This window comes from Chroicocephalus ridibundus, chromosome 12 (assembly GCF_963924245.1).
Source record: "Chroicocephalus ridibundus chromosome 12, bChrRid1.1, whole genome shotgun sequence".
Taxonomy (NCBI): Eukaryota; Metazoa; Chordata; class Aves; order Charadriiformes; family Laridae; genus Chroicocephalus; species Chroicocephalus ridibundus.
Genome location: NC_086295.1, coordinates 19,300,390 through 19,320,354, shown reverse-complemented (window position 1 = coordinate 19,320,354; position 19,965 = coordinate 19,300,390). Strand labels below are relative to the sequence as shown.

General features: G+C 53.4%; 2 protein-coding genes across 9 annotated transcripts in view; one reads left to right on the top strand and one right to left on the bottom strand.

Annotated features, from left to right (window-relative positions):
• The first annotated feature begins 3,436 nt into the window (after positions 1-3,436).
• Positions 3,437-12,519, top strand: LOC134522616 (centrosome-associated protein CEP250-like). Its single transcript, XM_063350421.1, has 9 exons — positions 3,437-3,835; positions 4,791-4,847; positions 5,504-5,583; positions 6,159-6,324; positions 7,213-7,319; positions 8,656-8,800; positions 9,061-9,291; positions 9,525-9,718; positions 10,764-12,519. Exons 1-9 carry the CDS (start codon positions 3,737-3,739, stop codon positions 10,939-10,941), a joined length of 1,257 nt encoding a protein of 418 aa, XP_063206491.1. The 5' UTR covers positions 3,437-3,736; the 3' UTR covers positions 10,942-12,519.
• A 150-nt stretch (positions 12,520-12,669) lies between these two features.
• The window catches only part of CEP250 (centrosomal protein 250), a 34,178-nt gene continuing 26,882 nt past the window's right edge, over positions 12,670-19,965 (bottom strand). For 6 of the 8 annotated variants that reach the window (XM_063350412.1, XM_063350415.1, XM_063350417.1 and 3 more), the window contains 5 exons: positions 15,680-18,502; positions 14,847-15,002; positions 14,310-14,423; positions 14,098-14,148; positions 12,670-13,349 (listed from right to left, as the gene is read on the bottom strand). In XM_063350412.1, the coding sequence (XP_063206482.1) occupies positions 13,062-13,349; positions 14,098-14,148; positions 14,310-14,423; positions 14,847-15,002; positions 15,680-18,502 (3,432 nt within the window). In that variant the 3' untranslated portion in view covers positions 12,670-13,061. The remainder of the gene's footprint in view (positions 13,350-14,097; positions 14,149-14,309; positions 14,424-14,846; positions 15,003-15,679; positions 18,503-19,965) is intronic. The other 2 variants (XM_063350414.1, XM_063350416.1) reach the window with 2 other exon arrangements.

Here is a 19,965-nt window from a genome sequence, read left to right as displayed (position 1 = left end):
TGTCTGGCGATTGCTCCCACGCCCAAAGAGCCAGGAGGGAAAACTGTGCCTTGTTGTAAAGCTATTTTGAAACCGCTTGCGTGGCCCCAAAGACCTTGGGGCTGCGGGCTTTCCTGCTGCCTTCAGCCTCAAAACCACCCTTTCCCACTTGGCCCCGCGCAGCCTCCAAAATTTCCATATGTCTGGAGATTGCTCTAACGCCCAAAGAGCCAGGAGGGAAAACTGTGACTTCTTCTAAAGCTCTAACCCTAACCCTAACCCTAACCATAACCCTAGCCCTAACCCTAACCCTAAAACCCTAACCCAAACCCTAACTCTAACCCGAACCCTACCCCTAAACCCTAACCCTAATCCTAACCATAACCCCTAGCCTTAACCCTAAGCCTAACCCAAACCAAAACCCTAACCCTAACCCCAACCCTAACCCTAAAACCCTAACCCTAAAACCCTAACCCTAAATCCTAACCCTGTTTGCCCGCGGCTCCATGGGGCAGGGAGCAGGGCCGCTCACCCCTGCCCTCCGTTCTCCTTCAGATCCACAAGACCATGAGAAACATCACAGTGAAGATTCAGCAGTACTGGAGCCTCCAGCTGCAGGCGCTGGGGCATCAGTGCTGGTGGGTGCTGGTGGCCAAGGAGCCACTCAAGTGCAGCCAGCTCCTGCTGGGGATGTGCCCAGGGCTGTCCCCGGGCGGCGAGAGGGGCAGCGGTGCGAAGACCCCTGTCCCACGGGTCCGCTGGGCTGGGCAGGACAGGACCAATGCACTTTTCTGCTTGCCTTTCAGCTTAGGATATTACAACTCACGCTGGAGGCTGCGGAGGAGGCTGCCCAGAGTGTGACCATGGAGGAAGAAATGGAGGTTGATGAGAATGAGGAAATCGAAGAGATGGAGGTGGATGGGGAGGAGGAGGAGGCGATGGATGCGGACCTGCCATCAGGAGGACAGGCACGTGCTCCCCATGCACTGCCCGCAGGGAGGGAGGGTCTCCTGCCACCGGGATGGGGCTGGGGCTGGGGCTGGGGCTGGGCTGGGTGGTCCCCGCTGCAGGGACACGGCGCCCGCTGCCCTCCTGCTGGCGGCACAACGGCCCCCAGCGCGCTGCCCTGAGCCCCCCTCCGCTTTGGGCCGGGAGCGGTTTCTTAGGGCCGGGACAGGCAAGTGTAAGCCCGAGCCCAGGCGGGGCTCAGCGCTGGCGGCAGAGTCCCGCTGTCCCCAGCGTGTCCCAGGGCTGTGGCCATCGAATGCCCGTCAGGGCGAAGCCCGACCCGAAGCAGCTGCTGCCGCTGAGCCGGCTCGGGAAGCCCCAGCTCTGCTCGGCGAGGCGCTGCTCGTTAGCCAAACGGCCGTGCCGCTGGCTTTTCTTCCAGGGGCAGCAGGCGTGTGGGAGTTCAAGACAACGTTCCGGAGCTACGAAGAGGAAGAGATGTATATAGTTATTATATTTCTACAGTTGTTGTGTTTCTATAGTATTTATATAGTTGTATGTATATAGTTGTATTTATAGTTGCGTTTTGAAGTTACTGGTGTTTTTGTCAGTAGTTGTAGGTAGTTGTGTTGTTGTTAATAAAGAGTTGTGTTCCTGTTTTTCACCCCCAAGCTCTGTGTGCATTTCTTGGGAGCCGCGGCGTTTGCAGAGTTGTGGTTCCAGTGTGTCGGGGATGGCGGGGCTGGGGGCGGCTGGGGGTGGTGGCACGGCCGCCCCGGGGGCAGGGGGTCCCTGTGCACAGCCGGGGCCCCAGGTGGAGGGGGCAGCGCAGGCTGCGGGGGGGAGGCTGCGGGGGGCTTTGGGGAGAGGGAGCTGGTTGCAGGGGTGCGGTGGGGCCCGTGGGCGCAGGGTGTCGGGGTGCGGGGAGCCGTGGGTGCCGGCAGAGTGGCGAGGGGGGGCGATGCCGTGCGGGCCGGGGGTGCGGGATGCGGGGAGCCGCGGGGGGCCGGGGCTGCGGGCACGGGGCTGCCGCCGGGCGCTCAGGAGCCGCGGCGCCGCCAGCTCCTTCATTAGCCGCGGCTCATTAGCGCCTCATTAGCGGCGGCCGGGGAGCGCTGCCGGCCGTGGGGGTGCGGACAGCGGCAGCGGCGGGGCTGGAGCCTGATCCCGATCCCGATCCCGATCGCGATGGTGTCGGGCTGGGTCGGGACAGGGCTGTGCTGCTGCTGGCCCTGGGGGAGGCTGCCCGGGCGGGGGTCGGGCTGTGGGATGCCCGGGGGGGGCTGTGGGGTGCCGGGCTGGGGAGGGGCCGCTGCCTGGGGTGCGGAGGCGGGGGGCGATGCAGGGTCCCCTCTCTCTGAGGGTGGGTCGCGGCTGTGCGTGGGTGTCTGAGTTCGTTGCCTGAGTATAATTCTTGTTTATCTTATATTAATAAAGGCATGAATGCTGTTTCTTTAGGGTTATTCTCAATTATTTGGTCATATCCTATTAAATCTCTTTCTATTTCAACCCTTGTGTTTCCTTGCTTTCCCCAGTTCCCCTTCCCGGGTGGGGAGGGTCATCGGATTAAAGAATAATTGTCTAAACAACACTGAGTTGTTATGGGTTTTCTCAAACCATAGTAAGATTGTAAAGGGGACTCCTGACCTTTCCTTTCCAAAACATGATCTCCGGACTGCCTTTTCTGGGAGAGAGCGTAGTTCTGTGTGTCAGCATAAACGGAATTTGTTGGTTTGTATCACTTGGATTCAACTTTTCCGGTGTGGAAGCTGAAAGGCTAAACAAAGGCAAGAGCTGAATGATGGGGAGGTACGAGGATTTCTCCCATTGTCGCGGGAGTGTTGGTGATAGTGCTCTCGCTGCGGTGACCCTTGGCAGCCTTTCTCTATTCGCAGGTGGTGGCATTGAGATGCAACGTCTGGGGACAAGAAGTATTTAAAATGTTGTGTAACAGGTCCTGAATCACTCACAACCTACTGACTGGGTCTGCCTTAGACCCAGGATGCAGCAGCAGCCGGACCACTCAGGCTTTCGTGCTTCCCGGGGTGACACGGGGGACGCCCGCGCCGTGAGGGGAGGGGAAGGACGAGCACTCTCACTAGGGAGCCGCTTCTTTTTTGCGTGCTCGCAAGTGCACGAGTGAAGGGCTGTAAGTGACGAAAGCTCCTGACTTCTGAGCGGCGGAAAAGCGAATTCCCGGGACAGACAAGGCCGGGGGGCAAAGGGGACTGAGCCCCGTTTGTCGTGTTTCCCCCCTGAGCCCATGAAATAGCGCTGTATTCCCGGAGCCCGTTGCCCTGGAACTCGGAAGCTTTCCCTCCCGCCCCGGCTTCCCCGTTGCCTGCTGGCGGCCCGGGCCCTTCGCGCCGCCCGTCGGGGAGGACAAGGTCCGGGAGCTCCCCCCGGGCACGTCGGCGTTTCGCCCCGGGCCGGGCCCCCCGCTCCCGCGGCAGCCCGGGCCGAAGCCGCAGCCTCCGGCAGAGGCTCCGGCGCTGCCGCCGCCTTCCCCGGGCGACGGCCCGTCCCCGCGGCCCCGGCTCTCGCCCGCCGTCGCGGGCCCCCCCCGACACGCGGCTCGCGGGGACCGTTTCCCCCCGCTCCCGCCCCCAGCGTCGGCCGGGGCCGGTAACGGTCTCCGAGCGGAGCCGGCCGGAGCGAACCGCGGCCGGAGCGGCCTCTTCCCCCGCGGCAGCCCCGCAGCCCGCAGGAAAGCGCCGCCGCAGAGCGGCCCCGAGCGAGCCCGTCCCTCCCGCCCCGCGGCTCCCGGCGGCGCCCGTCAGGCGGCGGAGCCCGGCCGGCGAGCGGGGGCATGGCGGCGCCGGGCCCGGCCTCCCTGCAGCGCCGGCTGCAGAGCTCGCAGGAGGCGCGGCACCGGCAAGCGGTGCTGGTGCGGAAGCCGCAGGCGAAGGTGAGGAGCGGGGGCGCCTGCCCGGGGGGAGCTCCCCGAGGCCAGGCCGGGGTGCCCGCGCCGTCCGCGGACGGGACTCGGCGGCGGAGCCCTCGGGGGGCGAAGGCGCGGCCCCGGCGGGGTCCTGCCCGGCGCTGCCGCGGGCGGGACGTTGCCGAGCCCGGAGCTCGGGGGAGGGAGGCCCCGGGAGCCGGGCCGGCCCGGCCGGGCCGCGGTCACCGCCGAGCCGCTCGCTGGGGTTTGGCCGGGCTCGGAGGAAGATGCCGGGCTCCACACGCCTCTGCTCGGCGCCGCAAGCAGGGGCTGTCCCCAGGCAGCAGTCGGGCCGGCGCGGGGCGGCCCCGGGCAGAGGCGGCAGCTCCGGGCTGGTCGGCCTCGGAGCACAGGAGTGCTGGCAGCGAGGAGGGTGCCCGAGCTGGGCGAGGGTCGTCAGGGCAGGCCGTGCCCAGCCCGGCCCAGTGCCCAGCGGCAGTCATGGCGCTGCTGTACCGTCACCCTGCTTGTCTTGGCCCTGCAGACCAGAAATCCCCATTCTGCAGTGGCCAAGCAGGACTGCGGTCAGAACTAACTGTACTCGCGGAATATCAGCAAGCAGTGCTGAAAGCCCATTTCTCTAACTTCGGGGACCCGCTGGACTTTTAGCCTGTTGGAAATACTGATTTGGGGTACCTGGCGGCCATAGGCCGGGCCTGGCTGTCTAAGCTTGTCTCATCATTCCGCTTGCCATCCTAGGATGAGCAAAGAGCACTATGTGTAAAAGAAACCCTGTCTCGCTTTCCTTAGTATTAGATAAAGTGAAGCTTTCCTAAATCATAGTGACTTCTTGTTGCCTGTATCGGCAGCACTCTGACATGGACTGCGTTTGGTCTGTTAAGACTGAGCAAAAAGCCAATGCAGGAGAAGCCAGGTCTGCCCCGACACCATTCGCTCATCTTCATCCCATGTCTCCACCCAGGTCCTGCAGTACCGGACTCGCTGTCAAGAGCTGGAGCAGCAGCTGGAAGCAGGAGGGGTGAGTGTGCACGGCACTAACTAAAAATAGTGTTCACAGCATTCGTTAGTGCTGTCAGGAAAAAGCTCCCCAAAGCAATGATAGAGGAAAACCAGATTTTGCTACCTGAGGGTTTAAAGCAGTGCTGCAAGTTTGCCCACCTGTGTTTTGCCCAGTTGCTGTTCTTAGAGCAGCCAGCAGTCCCAGAAATGCAGGATTGGAGTTTGGGGCAGGAGTGCTTTCTTGCCGGGGAACGTTTTGTCCCGGCTCTCGGGAGAGGGCTTTGCTGCCTGTTCCATTCTAGGGCTGTCTGTGAAATAGAATGGGGTGAAACAGCGTTTTGGAAGGCAAGAATGCTGGCTCTGTGCTTTTTGTTCTGCTTCGCGGCTAAAGCAGAGCTAGGAAACAAAGGGTAGGAGCGTAGGAGAGCATTGCCAGGCTTCAGGTGGAAGCGAGCACTTGTGGTCATGAGCTGAGGATACAGGGGGAGACTGAGGAGAGCTGCTGGAATTGAGTAACACCCTTCCCCTCCCTTCCTCTCTGTACTCACAACGCTATTATGCCTGGAAGAAGCCACCAGCTCGTGAGATAACCAACCACTGGAGGGGAAAGCTATGGATGATATCAGCAGTGAAAGAAACACAAGAATTGGACTAAACATTTCCTTTTTTCTTCAGGGCTGCCTCCCAGGCAGGTGGGAAGAAGCCACAGAAGCCCTGGAGAAAGGCCTGCTTCAGGTGGAAGAGGAGCAGCAAAGGTACAAGGGAGACGCGTTCCCCCCTACTCGGTGTCCTGGATGCTCACGGAAGGGAGGGAAAACTTGTCAGTGGTACCCAGTGTCCCCGAGGGAAGTGTCGGGGCAAGCCCTTTTGAAAGGAGAAAGGCCCACAACGTGTTCTGTGGGGCAGTAATAGCAGTGTGTGCTGAATGGCTCTGTTTTGAGCAGGGGGTTCCTCCGCGTGACCTCCAAGGGTCCCTTTCCAGCCTAAACGCTGCCCTGGTGCAGTAGGTGAGGGACTGGGGACAACGCTAGAGAAAGGTGATGTGTTCAGTGATGAGGCAGCACGAAGGGGAGGCAGCCGTCAACTGTGGGCATCGTCCGAGTTGCAGAGGAAGGGGAAACCCAAACCGTAGATGGAAACTGAAGGCTTAAAGCAAGGAGAAGCAAATGAGTTGGCCATCACCGAGAGATCTCAGTTCCTCCTAGAAAGCGCTTTTCCTGCCTCTCAGTTTGAGAACAAAGTCAGTGTTGGGGGAGCCAGGAAATCCCGGGGATGCTGCTTGTGGATAGGGGTTGTTCAGTGACCTCATGGCTGTTCCTCCCTTTCCAAGGTGCGAGGATCTGGCCGAAGTGAACAGTCTGCTGCGGGAGCACCTGGAGAAAGCGAATGAGGTGAATTCAGCCCTCAAAGAAGATGTTGGAAAGCTGACGGTGGATTGGATGAGGGCGCGGGAGGAGCTGGAAGCGAAGGAGCGCGAATGGCGCCAGGAACGTGAGGTGAGGCTCAGCTGCGGGAATATCCGGGGTGATGCCAGCGTGGCATGAGAACGCGTTTTGTTTCTGGCCCAGAGAACTTGCTGTGAGAAGGTTGTGGCTCTGTTGAGGATGTGTTGGTGTTGACGAGCAGGAGACAGGGGTTGTCACCCGTAAGAGAGAAGCAGCAATATATTTATTGATAGAAAAGGATGATTTAAGCAAGTCGACGGTAGGTGTGACAGTTTTAAGTTGATTCAATGGCAAGGTACGCTTGGGCAGGGTTACGGGAGAGAAAGATCAAGTTGGTGCGTGGGAGGGGGAGCTCAGCGTCAGAGGGGTGTGAGATGGAGGAGTGTCAGCAAAAGGTGGTGATGGAAGAGGCCCACCTGCTGTGGCCGTGCTGCTCGGTCCTAAAGGCAAATGCTTGCTGCTGCTGGACACTGTAGGGCAGCGACACGGGAGCGCTCGTCCTTTTGATAGTTCTTAAATCTCTGTCTAGAGCTGTGAGAGCAGAGAGGTCTGTGTGTTTGCAGATTGAGAGTAGCCAACGGAAGAACAAGACAGGCCTCCCTCACCGATAGCAAATGGGACGGTGGTCTTGGAAGGGCTTGTCTTTGTCTTCCTCCACCAAGACTGTGAGACGCCTCTGCAAGGCGAGGTGCTGACTCGGGGTCAGCTTGCTTTGCTGATGTCCCCTCCCGCAGGAGAAGGGTGGCTGTTCCCTTCTTTGAAGGCAGGTGGCAGGTCTGCTGGGGCTGCTTCTGTGGTGCCTCTTCAGTCCTTGGTGCCCTGTCGGAATAGTTCTTAAAGGAGAGCTGGCGATGGTGGTTGTGCTCTCTGCCAGCGGAAAGACTCGTACAGTGATGGCGGAGGCTGAACTGGCATTTCTTTTTGTCTTTGCACCTTTAGCTCTATGAGGACTACTTCAGGGGTGACCGTGACCGTCTGCTCGGGCTGTGGCGTCAGGTGGTCACCTTCCGCCGTCATTTCCTGGAAATGAAGACGGCCACGGACCGGTGAGTAGAAGTTGAGGCCAGATCTCTTGCAGAAAAAATGGAGCTTCCCTTCTACATCTGCTTTTTTGAGTCTCGATGTTAAGTTAGTTGCAGCTAAAGATATGATTTCTCCTTTGACAGTCTGACGCAATACCGTGAAGCATGCTTTGGGCTATTTTCAGAATCCTTTTATTTGATGCTCATTTTCAGATAAAACCGTGGAGCTCAGGCTATCAGCAGTGCAGAGGCCCTGAACAGATGACTTGACTATGGTGATATTTGGGCACATTAACACAGACACAGGCATATGTGGACACATTGGAAGAGACTCACCAAAGCTATGTATGTGGCATGTACGGCAGTCCCTTTTCTAAAATAATGAAAACCTGCCTTAAATCTCATTGAGTTTCTTTTCCCCATGCTCCTGTTGGAAAGATCATCCGTGAATATATTTTTTTTCCTTCTCATTTCCAGTTTACGTTTGTATCCACTTATTCCTGTACCAACATTGTTGAGAGAAAGAAGAGCTTCTCTACCCTGTTATTTATCCAATTTGTTTTGCTTAGTTTGATACCTCTTTTTATGATAGCTTTCTTGTTCTTGGGCTCTCTGAGGTTCCTTTCTCACAGTTGCCTCCTACACAAACAAAAATAGCACAGCCATGATAAGTAGCTGCTTCTGGTGTCAGCAAGCAATTTCAAACTGGGTTACTGTCAGCCATTTATCTTACTGGATTATAAACCTTCCTTAGTGTGTAGAGTGTGCCTGGCCTTCTATTTAATTCCTGTGTTTTTGTGCTTTTTTGTTAAAACATTTTAGGCTTAGTCTTACACCACCTTCCTGAAATGTTTACTATGTAGGTAGTGTCATGAGCCTCTGAGCAGTCCAAGTGTTGATGATAATAGGCTCCTTAAGGCTGATCCCCAGGTATAAAAGCTGGTGACCTTGGTAAAATGTCTTACATTTATTAAAAATAATTAGAGTATGTTAATAGGGTAGAGCAGGAGCAACAATTAATAATAGTAATTAGAGGTCCTTGAAGCCTTCTGGCTGTGCCATACACTTATTATCTCTGAGGGGAAAATAGACTCGGTCCTCAGCTACCCAGTGGGCTCTTTGCTCACTTGCCAAGGTGTGTCCCGATCCCAGAGTGTCGGAGGAATGATTCATCCCCAACAAAGATGTCATCTTTCATGCTTAAGTATGTGCTTCAGAAATGCCGGCGTTCTCTAGGTGTAGATACAAAGCCATTGGAAATCATTCCAGCTGCCATATCTGGGACACAATATGTACTCCTGGTTTTGGAAACGGGAACGTTTTTCCATTGCAAACTTGTTTGTCTTTCCCCTTCTCCTAGACTGAAGGACTTGGTGGCACTTGAAGAAAACCATTCCTTGTTACAGCATGAGTTGGCAGTTGCGAGAGAGACGCTGGAGGAATCGCACCTTGAGATGGATCTGCTGAAGCAAGAGAAACAGGAGCTTAGAGTGGCCCTGGAGAAGGTCTGGTCACCTTGTGATAGCAAGACCAGCAGAGATGCTTTTTTTCTGGCAGTAGACGCCAGGGAACGTGCTGTTCTCCTCCTTGGAAAACGCTGATGAGACCCCGCAGGCTCTTTGGGGTAGTTTGTCAGCACATGCTTCTTGGGAGCACTGAACTGGGAGGATGTCAGTGAGACGCAGGGGATGTGGAGGTGCTGCTCTCCTCTTCTTCAGAGTAAGTCTTGCTGTATTTAATTTCCTCTGTGCTTCTGTGATTGCAGCTGGAGCAAGAGAATGAAGCTCTGCTGGGTAAAGTGGAGGAGATGGAGAGAGCAAAGATCTCTGCCCAGGAGAAGCTGAGCTTGTGTAGAAGAGCAAAGAGTGAGCTCTGTGCAGAGAAAGCCCACCTGGAGCAGCTGCTGAAGAAAGCAGAGGAGCAACAAGAGGAGCTGCGAGTAGAGCTGGGGGTCCTGGCAGAGGAGAAGGAAGAAGCCCAAGAGAAACTCCTTGAGGTGAGACCAAAGACCTGGTGCTTCTGGGTGGGCATGTGGCTGCTTGGCTGGGTGAAGCTGTCCGTGTTGGCCTCCTTTTTGGCTTTGGGTAAGTCGCAGAGAGAGGACTGCATCGGCGAATCTCCTCTTCTCGCCTGTGGCAAAAGAAGCAAACTGTAGCTCTGGATCCTTTGTCTGAGGCAAAGCCCAGGGCTGCACGCAAGGACTCTCACTGCATTTTGTCCCGCTTCCAGGTTTCCCGCCAGCAAGAGTCGTCTCGCAGTGGCCTGGAGCAGTTGCGCCAGGAGTCCTCTCGCCAAGGGCACGCACTGGCCGAGGTGTGCGCAGAGAAGGAGTTGCTGGTGCGGGAGAAGGCTGCCCTGAAGGTGCGACTGGCAGCCCTGGAGCGGGAGAGACAAGGCCTTTCAGAGCAGCTGGCAGAGGCCAGGTAAGGGCAGGGAGGAGACCCTGGGCAGGACATTCTTTAATGTCTGTAATAATACAGGTGACAATGGTTACATGGGCATCAATGGCATCCTGCGTGCTTTTCACATGTTTTCTCTTCCATGGACAGAAAATGGAAGAATTTCAAGGAAAAAAAAACTCTACCTTGATTTGAATGTTATTTTTCTGACAGCTGAAGCTGGCAAAGCTCTCCTGAGCCTTGGGCTCATGTTTATGCCCCCTTACGTGTTCCTCTGTCACGTCCACAGCAAGCCGAGTCAGCTCTGAATGGAGCCGTAATGAAACCACGCAGACGTTTCCCAGAACGTGAAGTTTCTCTCTGGTCTTGGATTCTTGTTCTGTGCATTTGAACGTCGATCTTTCCTTGTCACGTAGTTTGAGGTGGGATCTTCAGAATTCACAGCTATTGCTTACGGAGGTTGTGAGCAGGACGCTGCCCTTCAGGAGAAGCCAGAGGCTCCTGCAGAAAATGCGGAGGGCCTTCTGTTTGTAAGCTAACTGGTGTTAGTGTGGTGCAGGACCTGGAGTTGGTTACACCAGCAGCAGGGAAACCTCTCTTGAATTCTCGCCAGCCTTCAGGGGTTCCTGCCCATCGCTGATGTCTGTTACTATGGACATATTTACTTTGGACTGCCAGAGAGTGGCGTGATCAGAACTGTGTGCTTGTTCTCCTTCTTGAAGATACATCCTCCATTGTCTATCCAAGTTTTGCTTGCTGGCACGGACTCTGTGGGCGCAGCTGCCCGTGTGTCACGGATCAGACCCCAGCAATTGAAGATTTGGCTGTTGCAGTCCAATTTGGCTGGGCTTTCCGTGTGCTGCCAGGTGACAAGGGAAGCCTGGCCATTCCCTCGGAGGGGCCCGCATTGCTATTTTCAAGGGCAGGAATAGGCTTTCTGTGTACGAGTTTCCATGCGAGCCTTTTTCCGTAGGCAGGGGTAGGGATCTTGCACCACTTCTTCCTGGAACAACTCCCTGTGGGTGTCAGGAGCAAGCAGCTCCTTTCTCTCTGTATTCACGATTTGCAGGTCAGGGAAGGAGACCCTGGAATCCAGCTTGTTTGAGGCTCAGCAGCACTTATCTGCACTGGAGATCGCCAGGAGTCATCTTGAAGTCCAGCTTCACACAGTGGCGCAGGCCAAGGAGGTGATACAAGGTGAGCGACTCATGTTTCTGGTGATCCCCTGCCTAGGCAAGGTGGTATGAAACCAGCTCTCTGTCCGCAGTGCCTGTGAGGAGTGAAGGAGCTGGAGACAGATCCCTCCTCCACGGAAACTCAAAGGGCGTAAGGTCAGTAAAGGCAGAACTGTGGTTTGTGCAGACTCTGACTCTTGCCATTTGTCGTGTTTGCAGGGGAAGTGAAGTGCCTTCAGTGGGAGCTGGAAGCAGAGAGGTCTCTCCTGAAGCAGGAGCGGGAAGACATGGTGCAAGAGCTCCTGCAGAAAGAACAGCAGCATAAGGACACCCTCAAACTTCGGGAGGCCGACCACCAAGGGGAGATAAACAAGCTCCTGCAAGACGTGGTAGGAAACACTATGCTTCTGAATCCTTCAAGCCAGCTTTGTGGGCTGGCTTGAGGAGAAGAACAGCCTGAGCGTGTGAAATGGCAGCAATGGTCTGTCCCGGGCGACATGGTGCCGGGCCAGGCAGCAGAGCCAGTGGCTCGTCCTTGAAGGCACGTGGAGACCCCCAGGACTCTGGTGGGACAGTAAATGCAGGCACGGGTTGCGTGTGGGCGTAAGAGGAATTCAGCAGAAGATAGGGTGGTCCCCACCCAAAGCATGGCAGCAAAGGGCTGGGATCTTCCCAGACTCCTGCCCGCCATGGAATAGACTCCTAACACTGCTGCCAGCTGCAGGCAGGGGAACTTTGTTCCTTCCTTTCTGTCCTTTGGCAGCTGACAGAGGTATTGGAGCAGACGGAACAGGCCCCTTGTTCCTGGTACTTGAGTTCGTGGCCTGTCCTGTGAGGAGGGCATGAGGGTATGGTCTCTTTCTGACCCTGCAGTCCATCTGCACCTTTTCCTTGACAAAAAGGGAGCCGAGCTTTGAAAATAGAGACTGTGAGCCTATGCTGTTTTGAGGAGCTTGGCTGAGACATCATCAAATGACTGAATGGTTTGGGTTGGAAGAGACCTTAAAAGATCCTCTAGTTCCAACCTCCATGCCAGTGGGACACCTCCCACCAGACCAGGTTGCTCCAAGCCCTGTCCAACCTGGCCTTGAACGCCTCCAGGGATGGGGCATCCTCAGCTTCTCTGGGCAACCTGGGCCAGTGTCTCAGCAACCTCACAGCAAAAAATTTCTTCCTAATATCACCTCTAAATCTCCCTTCTTTCAGTTTAAAACTGGTCCCCCTTGAGTCCCTTTAGGGATTAGAAGGGGCTCTAAGGTCTCCCCGGGGCCTTCTCTTCTCCAGACTGAACCCCCCCAATTCTCTCAGCCTGTCCTCACAGCAGAGAGGCTCCAGCCCTCGTAGCATCTTCGTGGCCTCCTCTGGCCCCGCTCCAACAGGTCCGTGTCCTTCTGCTGTTGGTGCCCCAGAGCTGGAGGCAGCACTGCAGGGGTTCTCCCCAGAGCGGAGCAGAGGGGCAGAATCCCCTCTCTCTCTGCTGGCCACGCTGCTGGGGATGCAGCCCAGGCTGCGGGGGGCTTTCTTAGCTGGAGTGCATATTGCCGGCTTGCCAAAGCTTGATGGGACCTTTCTGAGGCCACGTTCCCTACCTTGGGTCACTGAGCCAACACTGCACCTGCCCTTCGATAGTGACGGGGAGGGAGACCACGAGTAGCCCCCCTGGAGGTGCTGCTGAAGAAAGCAGAGAAGCAACAGGACATCACTGCAAGGAGTGCATGCCTGCCCCATGCTTTGGAGATGTAAGTGTATTGGAAAAATAAAAGCAGACAAAAGGTCATGTCCCATGACATGCCTGTCCAATGTTTTGGAGAAATAAGTGTATTGGAAAAATAAAAGCAGACAAAAGGTCTTTGTACACAGTAGAGAAAACTGAGAGGAACCATCTCCTGTGGAGGGCTCTGTGGAGGCTGAGGAGCCATGCTGTGGTGGAGTGCTTTGGAAAAGGAGACATTTTACCTGCTCATCAGGTTCATCCTGCTTTTCCAGGCCTACACCTGACCCCATCCACACGAGCCAGCACCAGTGTTGTCCCACCACTGCTTCTGCTGGGGAACCTGCAGCAAACGCTGTGCTCGGAGCTTTTATCTTACTTCAGGACTAAGGCCTTGAACCAAGCCCCTGCCACAGTTCACCTGCTACAGCAGGTCTCTGACTTGGCTCCTACTGAGGTCTTTTGCTGTGCACTGGTCCTGTTACCTCAGGTCATCACTCCTGGTGCATCTGTTTCTTGAATGCAACATCTGTCTCTCAGGAGACTGATGGTCCAGAGATATCGGTGTCAAGTTAAGGTTCAGAGACCGATCAAGCTTCTGGGTCTCTGCCTCCAGAACAGCAGCTTTGGGATCCCTGACCACAGCTGCTAAGGAGTCAGACAGCTCTTGGTGAAGGTCTTGAAGTTCCTGGCCGGTCTTTGCACAGCACTCAATATAGTCCTGCTTGTATTTTCGTTCTTGCACCAGCTGCGTCTGCAGAAGGGACACCTGAAAGAGGCCAAAGGCTGAGCTCAGACAAGCCCACGCTGGTAGGACCAGCCCTAGCTCCACGGTACCGGCTCTCGGGGAAGACGCACCCTCTAACGCCAGCCCCGACAAACACTTGGTCCCCGGGGAACGGAAGTCACAGGTTCCCAGAGTCACCCCGGCCTCAGCTCAGATTATCAACAAGTTGACTTTCTCTCTGGCTTACCATTCACACGTACAACCCCGAGACACGACACAGATATGAGAGAGAGAGAGGTTCCTACAGGATTAAGTAACCCAACTCTCCTTTCCAAGAGAGAGACTGGGGCTACTGCCACCTTACTGCCACAGGCTTTTTCCTCAGCAGGAGGGCTACTGGTTACACAAGGCACTCAAGAACTGACCTGTTCTCATCTAACTTAAAAACTTGACAGCTAGCGCATGAAAAGGGAAAATGGGAAGGGTCAAGGAGATGACTGGGGCCCAAGGGGAACGTCCTTAGACTATTCCCTATCTTCCATCCATTTCCTTTTCTGAGTTTCCTCCAATCCCTCTCCCACCCTGCCTGACCCGATGGCACCACAGAGACCAGACCTCGGGGAACGATGCTGTCTGGCCATGGCCAAGGGACACGTCTAACTGGGTATTCCCACTGCCTGCTGGTGTCCCTTCCTGATGGCCAAACAAAACCCGGGCCATAGCATCGTGCAGAGCTGTGCCCATCAGCACAGCCACAGCGGCTTTTGATGAGAGCTTTCCTGCTCCTCACCTGGTTCTGCAACTCAGCCAGTCGACGACTGCAGCACGTGTGAGACTCCTCCTGGGAAGAAAAGGCAAGGATTTCCCTTTGGTCTCCAGTTTGGTCAGGGTCTATGTTCATGGTCTATACTCAACTTCTACGAGGTCTATGCTGGGGGGCTGCTGCCATCGTTCCTCCATCTGGCCAGAGCCTCCTCCCACCAAGGAAGATCCTGTTCTCACCTGCTGAGACGCCGGCATCTTGTTCTGGTCAGACGCGGAGAGAGAAAATCCGCCTGCATCTGGCAGCGCCCGACCTCTGCAATATCTCCTCAGTCTCCTCCGTTCATGTTCCACCTGCACGTTGGGTAGGAGAAAGGGTCACAGAAACCTGACACCAAACAAGGAGCAAAAGGACCTCTGGGCATCATGGCAAGATGGCTGCTCACAGACTGTGAACTGCACCAGAGAACGCTGGGGCCAAAAAGCACTCCAAGTAGCCCACGGAAGAGAGCGAGCAGGAGGAAAGACTTCCTGACGCCAGAGTGCCCGATGGGTGTGGATGGGGACACGGGGGCAAGAAGGCTGGTACCGCAGTGAACGTGCATTTGCGAAGGCAACGGGGTGCCAGAAGAGAGAGAAAAGACAAAAGCATGTGGCCACAGGGGACAGTGGGAGAGGGAAGGAAACAAGCCGAGGACTCCACAGTGCTGCCTCTGGAAATGCGCTTTCTTCCAGAGGACCACAATGCTGTGCAGAGGCAGCGAAAACCTGGTCTACCTCCTCCAGAGTCCTCCTGAGCTCGGCATTGTATTGCTTCAGCTCCGTCTTCTCCTGGTCCAGCCTTGCAACTGCTCGCTGCAGACGTTCCAGCCGCTGCGACAGGAGTCTCTTCTCCGAGAGCCAGGACAGCCACTGCCCTTCTGCAGTCGCCTGCTGGGCATTCAGAGCGGAGATGGTGGGAGTGGTGCCACATCAAGGAGAGAAGGGCCAGAATGGACACATCGCGGAGAGTGACCATGGAGGAATGGACAGTGCTACGTCCCTTCTCCTCCTCCTCCCGGCCCACAGCCCAAAACAACACTCTCCCTTCCCAGGGGCCCTCCTCCACATCACCTTGGAAAAATCCACACAGGTTTGCCTGCATGCTTTTCGCCCTGTGGCACAAGAACATGCTGAAAGCGCAATGAAGCCTTCAACCTGACCAGCCAACGGTACCAATTCCATTCTCTCTAATACCCTGGAAAAGCTGGACCTCAGAAGTCTCCGCCTCTGAAAGCCTCCTCTAAGCACCGTCAGTGTCGCTGCTGTTCAGCCATCCTTACAAAATTCTACTACGTTTAGTACACGCGTTTGCTCAACTGTGCCCTCTCCTTTCCATGCCAAATCCCAACCACGACACGTTGCTCAAGCTTCCCAGAAAACATTCTAGCAGGTAGATGGTCTCTGTCCAGAGCTATGGAGGCAGGCAAGCCTGGCTGGCTGCAACATGGTTTCTTTGGCCAAGTAGGACATGTATTTAAGGGAATATATATTCCCATATCTTTATGGGAAATATCTTTAGAATCCTCTATAGACATTTTAGTTGACAGATAATCGGTCACAGTGCCTACCTGAAGATGGAACCGGTCCTTGTCCCTCTCTGAAACCATACTCTGCAGGATGGCAATTTCTTCCCTTAGAGTCCCATTGGCCATTTCGCTCTTGCTAAGGGCAAGAGTCAGTGCTTGTACCTTCTCTTTCCATTCGTTTTCTCTGCTTTCAGTCTGCTTCAAAATAGCAATCACACGCTCCACTTCTTCCCCCTTTGCTTTCCGCTCATCTTCCAGTTGTTGGGTTAGCTCCTTGTGCCTTTGCAAGAGATGGTCTCTCTGATGGAGAACTTTCCTCTTCTCCTCCTCCTCTTCCTCCCATTTTTGGAGTTTCTGGATTTGTTTCTTGAGGGTCTCCGTGTCATCTTTCCATCGCAAAGCTGATGTTAATTGTTTGAGGAGTTCACTCTGCCTCCTGAGCTCTTGTTCTCTCCCTGTCAGAATCTTCTCTAAAGAGCTGACTCTGTCTCTCTGGAACTTGATCTCTTCATCCTTCTTTGTCAGAGTCTGCTGAACATGCTGGAGATCTTCCCGAAGGCCTCTTATTTCCTCTTCTATCTCTTTTTGCTCACCTTGAACCTCGGTCTCTTGTTCCCTATCAGGCAAGGCTTCTTCCAGTAGCTTCTCTTGCTCTCTGTGGTGGCTAACCTCTTCATTCTTCTCAGTTAGCCTAAGCTGGAGATTCTGCAAGGTCTTCAGTTCTTCTTCTTGGTGCTGGAGTTTTTGCAGAAGAGTTTCATTGTCTTCATCTCTCTTCCTCAGTGTTTCCTCAAGCAGATTCACTTGTTTCTGGCATGATGTTAGTTCTACTTTCATATCTTCGCCACGAAGCCAGAACATGTTCATTTGCTCTGTCTGCCTGAGGAACTCCAAACGGTTCTCCTTCACTATTTGGCTCATTTTGTCTAGATCCTGCTGTAGACTCTTGGCCTGCTTGCCTTCTAACTCCTTCTGCTCTCGAAGGTCCTGGACATGCTCTTGCAAAGACACTATCTCTTGATCTCTCGCTTCTAGAGAAGACTCAGCGTATTCTAGTTTTTGCAGTATGACTTTAGTCTGCATCTCCACCTCCTCCTTTTGCTGTTGAAGCCTAGAGATAGCCTCCTCCAGAACACCTATCTTTTCTTCTCTTTCTTTCAGAGTCAGTTTTGTTGCTTGAAGATTTGTCTGCTCAGCTTCATGCTTTTCCTCCTTTTCCTTGCATGCCTCACATTGCTTTCTAAGGGATACAATTTCTTGCTCTCGTTCCTTTAGTGCCACTTGAAGATGGTGCAGAATTTCCTTCTGCTGTTCAGAGTCTTGTTCTTGTTTTTGGAAGGTCTCAATCATTTCCTTCTGTGATTCAATCGTGAATTCCATTTCCTTCAGTATTGCCTTAGTGTATTCTAAGTCTCTATGTAAGACATTAATCCGTTCTGATTTTTCCTCATAGTTCCATGTTTGTTGCTTTTGGATGTCTATGAGCCTGTCCTTTTCTTTTAAGGTTTCTAAGGCCTGCTCCAATTGGTCACGGACAGTCTTTAACTGCATTTCCATGACCTCTTCAGCTTCCTGGATTTGCTGTTGTTGTGACTGAAGTTCTTGATCTTTTTTTGATAAAGAAAGTGTCATCTTTTCTACTTTACCACGAAGCTCTTGCAGGTGCCCCTCTTGCTGTTCCTTGGACTGTTGCAAGAGTCTTAACTGCGCCCTTTGAGAATCACACTCACTCTCTCTGTCCTTAAGAACTTCCCTCAGGTGTTCAAGGCTTGCCTGCAGAGATTTCACCTCTTCTCTTTCTTTTTCCAGTTCTTGGATCTGATGAGTCAGAGACATAAGCTCTAAGTGTTTCTCCTTCAAGTTTCCTTTCATATGATCAAGATCCATGAGCAGATTTCTGACTTGTGATGTACCGTGTTGTTCTAGAATCATTATTTTCCCCTCCTGGCATCTGATCTTCTGGTCTCTCTCCTCCAGCTCTTTGTTCATCTTGTTCACCGCAGTCCTCTGCAATTCTCGCTGCTTCTCCAGCTCCCGTATCAGTTCTTGCTGGGATCTGATCTCCTGGTCTCTCTCCTCCAGCTCTTTGCTTATCTTGTTGACAGCAGTCCTCTGCAATTCTTGCTGCTTCTCCAGCTCCCGTATCTGTTCTTGCTGGGATCTGATCTCCTGGTCTCTCTCTTCTAGCTCTTTGCTCATCGCAGTCCTCTGCAATTCTTGCTGCTTCTCCATCTCCTGTATGTGTTCCTGATGGGATCTGATCTCCTGGTCTCTCTCCTCCAGCTCTTTGCTCATGTTGCTGACAGCAGTCCTCTGCAATTCTCGCTGCTTCTCCAGCTCCCGTATCAGTTCTTGCTGGGATCTGATCTCCTGGTCTCTCTCTTGCAGCTCTTCGTTCATTTTGCTTACAGCAGTCCTCTGTTTTTCTTGCTGCTTCTCCAGCTCCTGTATGTGTTCTTGCTGGGATTCTGTCTTCTCTTTTTTCTCTGTGATTTCCTTCATAACCTGATCAAGAGTAGTTTTATGTGTTTCTTTCTGCTTTTCCAGCATTCTCATCTTTTCCTGGTATAACTTCATTTCTCCCTCCCACTCTGACAGGATGGCAGTCGTATGAGTGAGATTCTCCTGCAAAGCTTTCACCTCTGCTGCCTCTTTCTGGAGCATCTGGATTTTCTCCCACTGGGTTTCCATTTCCTCATTTTTCATTTTTAAGATGGACAGCGTAGTTTGGAGTTCTTGTGCAAGGGAGTGATTCATATCTGTTGCTGTATTTGCTCTGATTTCAGAGGCTGTGACTGATTCCTGAAGAAGTTTTATCTCCCATACCATTTTTTCTTCAACTGCTTGCAGTCTGTCCCGTTCGTGCTGCAAAACAGGGAGGAAAAGATTCAATAATTCCATATATATATATATATATATATATATATGTTTGGGTTTCATACTAAATTTGAACTCTTGCTCTCTTGCTCCAGTGGCAGTCAAAGGCTGAAGTTTGAGCTTTTAGGAGAAAATTCAAGTTATTCAGTTGGTTTCCCTGTTCGCTGTTGTCATGTTTTGGACCAGACTGGCCACTGAAATGAACCACAGATGCTCTCTTTTACTTCTCCAAAAAATGTAAATTTCCTCCTGTCACTGAATAAAGATTTGTGAACTGTACTGTATTTATCAAACTCTGTCTGAAACTGATTTTTGGAGTCAGTGTAAATGGAGAAGTGGGCAAATATGGATCACGTAAAAACAGCTGCACTGGCTCAAGTGTCTAGGCTGGTGTCCTGTATGTCACAGTGCCTATAAGTGTATACTCAGGGAAGAAAGGCGAAGAGTCGGGTAGACTTATCCAAAGCCCAGCACTGTTCCAGCTTGTGAGAACTTTCGGTCTCCTCCTGAGCCCACACAGACCTACTGTATTTACAACACCCTTTCTCAGGGAGTTCTCCAGGTCTGCTCTGCTGTAAGTGTACCACCTCCTGGCATCTGCTTGCAGCATGACACTCGCTGCCTTCATCAGATGGCTCTGGTTCCTCTCTTGGAAACGAGAGGGAACAACCACAGCCCCCTCTCTCCCTGCCTCTTGGGATGTTGTAGACCTTTCCTGCACCACCTTTTAGGTTACATCTTTCCCAGCTTACTCAGCCAGTCCCATCTTCCTTTTTGCCCTTCTCTGAACCTCTTCTAGCTCTAGTGTGTTGTTTGGGAGAGGAGCCGCCAGAACTGCAGCGAGGATTTGAAGACCAGACTAAGCATGATTAAGGCAGTGGCATGATAATGTTCTCTCTGTTAGGGAGGAAGGGAAGAGAAAGAACACTTTGGTTACCTTTTTATAAGGTAAATAAAAAGGCTATGCCATTTTATATATATATACATATAAGGTTATACCATTGGTATAAGCAATATTCTTTTGCTCTTGTAGCGCTCTGTGGTCTCTCCACATAGTCTGTGCTATTGGTCACGATCTCTCCTTTCTGGGCTGTCTTCTCTTATGGTTGTGACCCTGCTAATTCAGCTACAAGGCCTGGCAGGAAAGCAAAAGTCTGTGAATCAAGGAACGATGAGGGGAAGGAAGGGAAGACAGGGTGACAGAGCACTGGAAAAGGCTGCCCAGGGAGGTTGTGGAGTCCCCTTCTCTGGAGACTTTCAAGACCCGCCTGGATGCAGTCCTGAGTAATGTGCTCCAGGCAATCCTGCTTTGGCAGGGGAGTTGGACTAGATCATCTCTAGATGTCCCTTCCAACTCTGAAATTCCGTGAAAATGAGAGATGCTTAGCCAGCATTTGCATACACTGTATCTTCTCAGATTTGGACTGAACCTATACAAGACCACCCCAAAT

Coding starts and splice junctions, on each gene's coding strand:
- LOC134522616 (XM_063350421.1), top strand. CDS start 3,737: ATGGCGGCGCCGGGCCCGGCCTCCCTGCAGCGCCGGCTGCAGAGCTCG. Junction 3,836..4,790: donor TGCGGAAGCCGCAGGCGAAG/GTGAGGAGCGGG, acceptor GTCTCCACCCAG/GTCCTGCAGTACCGGACTCG. Junction 9,292..9,524: donor CCCAAGAGAAACTCCTTGAG/GTGAGACCAAAG, acceptor TCCCGCTTCCAG/GTTTCCCGCCAGCAAGAGTC.